Below are 8,385 nucleotides of genomic sequence, written 5' to 3'. Positions count from 1 at the left end.
ATGGCAGCCACTCTGGGTGTAAACCATAGCTCCGTTTCTGAATTCATCCTCGTGGGCTTCTCCACCTTCCCACCTCATCTCCTACCCATCTTCTTCCTGCTGTTCCTGCTCATGTACCTGTTCACGCTGCTGGGGAACCTGCTCATCATGGCCACTGTCTGGAGTGAGCGAAGCCTGCACACACCCATGTACCTCTTCCTGTGTGCACTGTCCATCTCTGAGATCTTCTACACCTTGGCCGTCACCCCGCGCCTGCTGGCCGACCTGCTCTCCTCCCGTCGCACCATTGCCTTTGCAGCCTGTGCCAGCCAGATGTTCTTCTTCTTCACATGTGGTTTCACCCACTCCTTCTTGCTCACCGTCATGGGCTACGACCGGTATGTGGCCATCTGCCACCCATTGCAATACAATGTGCTCATGAGTCCCTGTGGCTGTGCTTGCCTGGTGGCCTTGTCTTGGGCTGGTGGTTCGGTCATAGGGCTGGTGGTGACCACAACTATTTTCCACCTCACCTTCTGTGGACCCAATGAAATCCAGCATTTTGTATGTCATGTGCCCCCTCTCTTGAAGCTGGCCTGTGGAACTGATATACCAGTAGTGGCCCTGGGTGTGGGGCTGGTGTGCATGATTGTCTTGTTGGGCTGTTTTCTCTTCATCCTCCTCTCCTACACCTTAATTGTGGCCGCCATCTTGAAGATCCCCTCTGCTGAGGGCAGGCACAAAGCCTTCTCTACTTGTGCTTCCCACCTTATTGTGGTCGTTGTGCACTATGGCTTTGCCTCTATCATCTACCTTAAGCCCAAGAATCTGCACTCCCAGGAAAGCAACACCTTGATGGCCATCTCCTACACGGTCCTCACGCCCTTCCTCAGTCCCATCATCTTCAGTCTCAGGAACAAGGAGCTGAAGATTGCCATGAGGAAGACTTTCCTCAACAAACTCTATTCCTCCAGCATCTAAGTGGCCAGTGTGAAGGTGGTGTTAGAAGAAGGTAGAAGGATGACCATATCCCCATCTGTACAATGGGGTTAACAGTGACTACCGAGTATGATTGGTAAAGATGTGTGACGGCACGCAGGACATAGCAGGTGCTCAATAAATGTGAGCCTTACTTCTTCTTTCTCCTTTGATTTGTGTCTTGCATATTAGTGTCATTTGTAATCAAACAGTTTTCTTAAGATATAATCCACATGCCATAAAATTTACCCATTTAAGTACACAATTCAGTTGGTCTTCCCTATATTCAGTTATGTGATCATCACGACCATCAATTTGAAACATTTTTGTCACCCCAAAAGAAAACCCCTATGCATTCAATCCCATTTCTCCTCCAACTCCCATAACCCCCAGCCCTAGGAAACCATTTTTCCCCTAAAATATGGTTTAAATTCTTAAATTGAAGTATAGTTGCCAGACAATGTTACCTTAGTGTCAATTGTACAACATAGTGATCTGATGCCACACAATGCTATTCGAATACGATTGCCTACATTCCCTACGCTGTACCTTTCATCCCCATGACTTGCTCATCCGCTTTGCCTGTTTGGAACATTCATATAAATGGAATTACATTAGGTGGTCTTTTTGACTGAGTTCTTTCACTTAGTACAATGTGTTCAAGATTCCTTCATGTTGTAGATATATGAGACCTTCTTTCCTTTTTATTGTCAAATGCTATTCTATTATATGGACATATAATATTTCCTTTCTTTCTTTTCTTTAATTTAAATTATAGTTATTTAACATACATAGTTAACATACATAACATAGAAATATTAATTTCTAGAGTAGAAGTGGTTCTTCTCTTACATACAATACCCAGTGCTCATCACAAGGGCCCTCCTCAATATTCCTAAGCCACCTAGCCCATCCCTCTCCCACCTCCCCCCATCAGCCCTCAGTTTGTTATCCATCATTAAGAGTCTCTTATGGATTGTTTCCCTCTCTCCTTATTCTCCCCTTCCCATACTTTCTTTTTTTTTTTTTCTTAAATTCCCTATATGAGTGAAATCATATGGTATTTGTCCTTCTCTGACTTATTTCGCTTAGCATAATACCCTCTAGCTCCATCTATGTTGTTGCAAATGGCAAGATGTCATATTTCTGATGACTGAGTAATATTCCTGTGTGTATATACATACCACATTCTCCCTATCCAGTCATCACTCAGAGGACATTGGGGTTCTCTGAGTAGTTTGGCTATTGTTTATCATGGGTTTTCTGTATTTCATCTGTCTCTTTATCATTTGTTGACCTTCTCAGTATTTCTACTCTTGGCTATTTTGGATAATGCCACTAGGAAAGCTTGTGTACCCTTTTTTCTTGAATATCTGGTTTCATACTGCTGTGTATATACTAAGGAGTAGGTTTTTTGATCCAATGGTAGCTCTATGTTTAATTTTTAAATTACTTTTTATTGTATTATGTTAGTCATCATACAGTATGTCATTATTTTTTTTTTTTAATTTTTTATTTTTTATAAACATATATTTTTATCCCCAGGGGTACAGGTCTGTGAATCACCAGGTTTACACACTTCACAGCACTCACCAAAGCACATACCCTCCCCAATGTCCATAATCCCACCCCCTTCTCCCAAACCCCCTCCCCCCGGCAACCCTCGGTTTGTTTTGTGAGATTAAGAGTCACTTATGGTTTGTCTCCCTCCCAATCCCATCTTGTTTCATTTATTCTTCTTCTACCCACTTAAGCCTCCATGTTGCATCACCACTTCCTCATATCAGGGAGATCATATGATAGTTGTCTTTCTCTGCTTGACTTATTTCGCTAAGCATGATACGCTCTAGTTCCATCCATGTTGTTGCAAATGGCAAGATTTCATTTCTTTTGATGGCTGCATAGTATTCCATTGTGTATATATACCACATCTTCTTGATCCATTCATCTGTTGATGGACATCTAGGTTCTTTCCATAGTTTGGCTATTGTGGACATTGCTGCTATAAACATTCGGGTGCATGTGTCCCTTTGGATCACTACATTTGTATCTTTAGGGTAAATACCCAATAGTGCAATTGCTGGGTCATAGGGCAGTTCTATTTTCAACATTTTGAGGAACCTCCATGCTGTTTTCCAGAGTGGCTGCACCAGCTTGCATTCCCACCAACAGTGTAGGAGGGTTCCCCTTTCTCCGCATCCTCGCCAGCATCTGTCATTTCCTGACTTGTTGATTTTAGCCATTCTGACTGGTGTGAGGTGATATCTCATTGTGGTTTTGATTTGTATTTCCCTGATGCCGAGTGATATGGAGCACTTTTTCATGTGTCTGTTGGCCATCTGGATGTCTTCTTTGCAGAAATGTCTGTTCATGTCCTCTGCCCATTTCTTGATTGGATTATTTGTTCTTTGGGTGTTGAGTTTGCTAAGTTCTTTTTATAGATTCTGGACACTAGTCCTTTATCTGATATGTCGTTTGCAAATATCTTCTCCCATTCTGTCAGTTGTCTTTTGATTTTGTTAACTGTTTCCTTTGCTGTGCAAAAGCTTTTGATCTTGATGAAATCCCAATAGTTCATTTTTTCCCTTGCTTCCCTTGCCTTTTGCGTTGTTCCTAGGAAGATGTTGCTGCGGCAGAGGTCAAAGAGGTTGCTGCCCGTGTTCTCCTCCAGGATTTTGATGGATTCCTTTCGTACATTGAGGTCCTTCATCCATTTTGAGTCTATTTTTGTGTGTGGTGTAAGGAAATGGTCCAATTTCATTTTTCTGCATGTGGCTGTCCAATTTTCCCAGCACCATTTATTGAAAAGGCTGTCTTTTTTCCATTGGACATTCTTTCCTGCTTTGTCGAAGATTAGTTGACCATAGATTTGAGGGTCTATTTCTGGGCTCTCTATTCTGTTCCATTGATCTATGTGTCTGTTTTTTGTGCCAGTACCATGCTGTCTTGATGATGACAGCTTTGTAATAGAGCTTGAAGTCCGGAATTGTGATGCCACCCAACGTTGGCTTTCTTTTTCAATATCCCTTTGGCTATTCGAGGTCTTTTCTGGTTCCATATAAATTTTAGAATTATTTGTTCCATTTCTTTGAAAAAGATGGATGGTACTTTGATAGGAATTGCATTAAATGTGTAGATTGCTTTAGGTAGCATAGACATTTTCACAATATTTATTCTTCCAATCCAGGAGCATGGAACATTTTTCCATTTCTTTGTGTCTTCCTCAATTTCTTTCATGAGTACTTTATAGTTTTCTGAGTATAGATTCTGTGCCTCTTTGGTTAGGTTTATTCCTAGGTATCTTATGGTTTTGGGTGCAATTGTAAATGGGATTGACTCCTTAATATCTCTTTCTTCTGTCTTGCTGTTGGTGTAGAGAAATGCAGCTGATTTCTGTGCATTGATTTTATATCCTGACACTTTACTGAATTCCTGTATAAGTTCTAGCAGTTTTGGAGTGGAGTCTTTTGGGTTTTCCACATATAGTATCATATCATCTGCGAAGAGTGATAATTTGACTACTTCTTTGCCGATTTGGATGCCTTTAATTTCCTTTTGTTGTCTGATTGCTGAGGCTAGGACCTCTAGTACGATGTTGAATAGCAGTGGTGATAATGGACATCCCTGCCGTGTTCCTGACCTTAGCGGAAAAGCTTTCAGTTTTTCTCCATTGAGAATGATATTTGCGGTGGGTTTTTCATAGATGGCTTTGATGATATACAGTATGTCATTAGTTTTTGATGTAATGTTCCAAGATTCATTGTTTACATATAATACCCAGTGCTCCATTCAATACATGCCCTCTTTAAAACCATCACCAGACCAATGCATTTCAATAGCCCACTCCCCTCTAAAACCCTCAGTTTGTTTCTCAGAGTCCACAGTATCTCATGGTTTGTCTCCCATTCTGATTCCCTTCCCTTCATTTTTCCCTTTCTTCTCCTAATGTCCTCCATTCTATTCCTTATGTTCCACAAGTCAGTGAAACTATATGGTAATTGACTTTCTCTGCTTGACTTATTTCACTCAGCATAATCTCCTCCAGTCCCATTCATATTGATGCAAATGTTGGGAACTCATCATTTTTGATGGCTGAGTAATATTCCATTGTATATATGAACCACATCTTCTTTATCCATTCGTCTGTTGAAGAGCATCTTGGCTCTTTCCACATTTTGGCTATTGTGCATTGGTGTTATGAACATTGGGGTGCATGTGGCCCTTCTTTTCAGTACATCTGTACATTTGGGGTAAATACCCAGTAGTACAATTGCCAGGTCATAGGGCAGCTCTATTTTTAATTTTTTGAGGAACCTCCACACTGTTTTCCAGAGTGGTTGCACCAATTTGCATTCCCACTCACAGTGGAAGAGTGTTCCCCTTTCTCCACAACTTCTCCAACATTTGTTGTTTCTTGCCTTGTCGATTTTTGCCATTTTACCTGGTGGAAGGTGATATCTCAGTGTGGTTTGATTTGAGTTTCCCTGATGGCTAATGATGATGAACATTTTTTCATGTGTCTGTTAGCCATTGTACGTCTTCTCTGGAGAAGTGTCTGCTCACATCTTCTGCCCATTTTTTGACTTGATTTTTGGATGTTGAGTTTGAGGAGTTCTTTATCAATCTTGGATACCAGCCTTTTATCTGTAGTGTCATTGCAAATATCTTCTTCCATTCTGTGGGTTGCCTCTTTGTTTTGTTGACTATTTCCTTTGCTGTGCAGAAGCTTTTTATCTTGATGAAGTCCCAAGAGTTCATTTTTTATTTTGTTTCTCGTGCTTTTGGAGACATGTCTTGAAAGAGGCTGCTCTGACCACTGTTGAAGAGGTTACTTTAGGTTATCCTAGGTATCCTAGTATCCTAGTATCCTAGGATTTTGATGGATTCTTGTCTTACATTGAGGTAATTCATCCATTTTGAGTTTATCTTTGTGTACAGTGTAAGAGAATGGTCGAGTTTCATACTTCTACATATAGCTGTCCAATTTCCCCAGCACCATTTATTGAAGAGACTGCCTTTTTTCCATTGGATATTTTCCCTGCTTTGTCAAAGATAATTTGACCACATAGTTGAGGGCCCATATCTGAGCTTTCTACCCTGTTCCATTGGTCTATGTGTCTGTTTTTGTGCCAGCATCATGCTGTCTGGTGATGACAGCTTTGTAATGTAGCTTGAAATCAGGCAACCTGTTGCCCTCAGCTTTGTTTTTCTTTTTCAACATTTCCTTGGAGATTCAGGGTCTTTTCTGGTTCCTAAATCTTTACAAATTTTAGGACTGTTTGTTCCAGCACTTTGCAAATTGCCAGTAGTATTTGGACCGGGATGGCATTGGAAGTGTAGATTACTCTGGCAACACAGGCATTTTAATGATCCATATTTTTGAGTCCATGGGCAAGGAATGTTTTTCCATTTTTTATGTCTACTTTCTAGTTAGTTCCAGTAGAGAGGCATTCACCAGACATATTCAGCTCAATGAGGTCATGACAATGACACATTACTAAAGGTTTCATAGGCAAATAAAGAAGAAGCCTTACAATTGATGTCACATGGAAACTCCTCCTAAAATGGCTTTTAACGCCTGTGCTCTCTCCATCTCTTTCTTTACCAGGCTCTGAGCTATCAGCTCTCTCTTTCCCTAAAGACACCATCATTACAAGCAATAAGATTTTCACCTCTCTCACACTGTCACCTTCCCCACACAGCAGAGTCTGCAGCCCTGTCAGGTGCAGCCACCACTTCTTTCCTTTTCTTATGTGGATATCTCTTTCTGTTCCACTGCAAACTTATGGAAATCTCTCTCCCCTCCCTTCCATCCATCTTCCTACCAAATGTTCCACTTAGAAATAAGTCTCTACTTACAATTTCAAAGGTTGGGAAATTATAAATAACAAGCCATTTTTTTTTGTTGGAACAAATTGCCTTTTTACTTCCTCTTTACAAGTTTTTAGGAATAAAAAGACACTATGTTAAAAGTGTTGAATGTAGTATGATACCCAACATGTAGTGTATACTCATATGGTAACTATTATTAGTTTTTACCATTGCCGTACCAGCAGCCCAAGAGCCAGAAATAATATTCCTGTTAGCTAATTGAGTCTGAATAATGTATATGCCCACACACATACGGTGACTCCCTTTTCCCCACAATATTATATAATCACAGGCTGGGAGCATTGATGGAAGTTCACACAGGGTCAGTTTCAAGGAGAATGCAACCACACTGAACCAGTCAAGTCCTAGATTCAGCCCCTACATCATGGTATATACAAAATTAATTCAAAATAGATCAAAGGCCTGAATGTAAGAGCTAAAACTATAATGTTCTTAGAGGACAACATAGCTGTGCATCTACATGATCTTGGATTAACCAACCATTTCTTAGACATGACAGCAAAACCATAAGCAATGAAGGAAACAAATACATAAATTGGATGTCAACAGAATTAAAATGTTCTGTGCTATGAAGATTAACAACAAGAGAGTGAGCAGACAACTTATAGAATGTGAGACAATACTTGAAACTCACATATCTGATAAGGGGCTTATAACTAGAAACTATAATGAATTATTACAATTATTACATTAAAGATATAATGAATTATCTTTAACAAAAAGATAAACAAGCCAATTTTAAAGATAGGTGACATATCTCAGCAATATTTCTCCAAGAACACATAGAAATGGCCAAAAGCATGTGATGAGATGCAGAACACCATTACTTATCTGAGAAATGCAAATAAAAACCAACATGAGATACCACTTTTTACCACTCTCAATAAAAACCAACATGAGATACCACTTTTTACCACTTTAAAAAGTTAGTTATAGATAGCAATAACTAACAGGACAGGTAATAACAAATGTTGGCAAAGATGTGGGGAAATTTGAATCCTACTACTGGATTTGAATCCTACTGCTGGGGGAAATATAGATGGGTGCAGCCACTTTGGGAAACAGCCTGGAACTTGCTTTGAAAAATTAAACGTAGAGCTACCATTGGATCCAAAAAATCCACTCCTTAGTATCTATGCAGCAGTATGAAACCATGTGTTTTAAAAAAGGGTACACAAATGTTCCTAGTGGTATTATTCAAAATGGTAAAAAGTGGAAAAACTGAGAAGTTCAGCAAGCGATAAAGAAACAGATGAAATACAGTGTGTCCCATTAACAACAGTAGCTAAACTATGCAGAGAGCCCCAATGTCTACTGAGTGATGAATGGAGAAGGAAGATGTGGTATGTATATATACACAGGAATATTACTCAGTCATCAGAAATGTGAAATCTTGCCATTTGAAACAACATAGATGGAGCTAGAGGGTATTATGCTAAGCAAAATAAGTCAGAGACAGACAAATACCATATGATTTCACTCATATAGGGAATTTAAGAAAAAAAAAACATGAAAGTATGGAAAGGGGTGGGGAGG

The 8,385-nt window shown here is 39.8% G+C and overlaps 1 protein-coding gene across 1 annotated transcript; it reads left to right on the top strand.

Annotated features, from left to right (window-relative positions):
- On the top strand, positions 1-960 carry LOC101688308 (olfactory receptor 10H2-like). The gene has a single exon (XM_004761185.1). The coding sequence runs from the start codon at positions 1-3 to the stop codon at positions 958-960; it is 960 nt and encodes a 319-aa protein (XP_004761242.1).
- The last annotated feature ends 7,425 nt before the right edge of the window (positions 961-8,385 follow it).

This window comes from Mustela putorius, unplaced genomic scaffold, assembly GCF_011764305.1.
Source record: "Mustela putorius furo isolate JIRA1106 unplaced genomic scaffold, ASM1176430v1.1 tig00000095_pilon_pilon_pilon, whole genome shotgun sequence".
NCBI classification, from domain to species: Eukaryota; Metazoa; Chordata; class Mammalia; order Carnivora; family Mustelidae; genus Mustela; species Mustela putorius.
This window is presented reverse-complemented; position numbering and strand designations above follow the sequence as displayed.

Excerpts from the sequence above, each read along its gene's own strand:
- LOC101688308 (XM_004761185.1), top strand. The coding sequence starts at position 1 with ATGGCAGCCACTCTGGGTGTAAACCATAGCTCCGTTTCTGAATTCATC.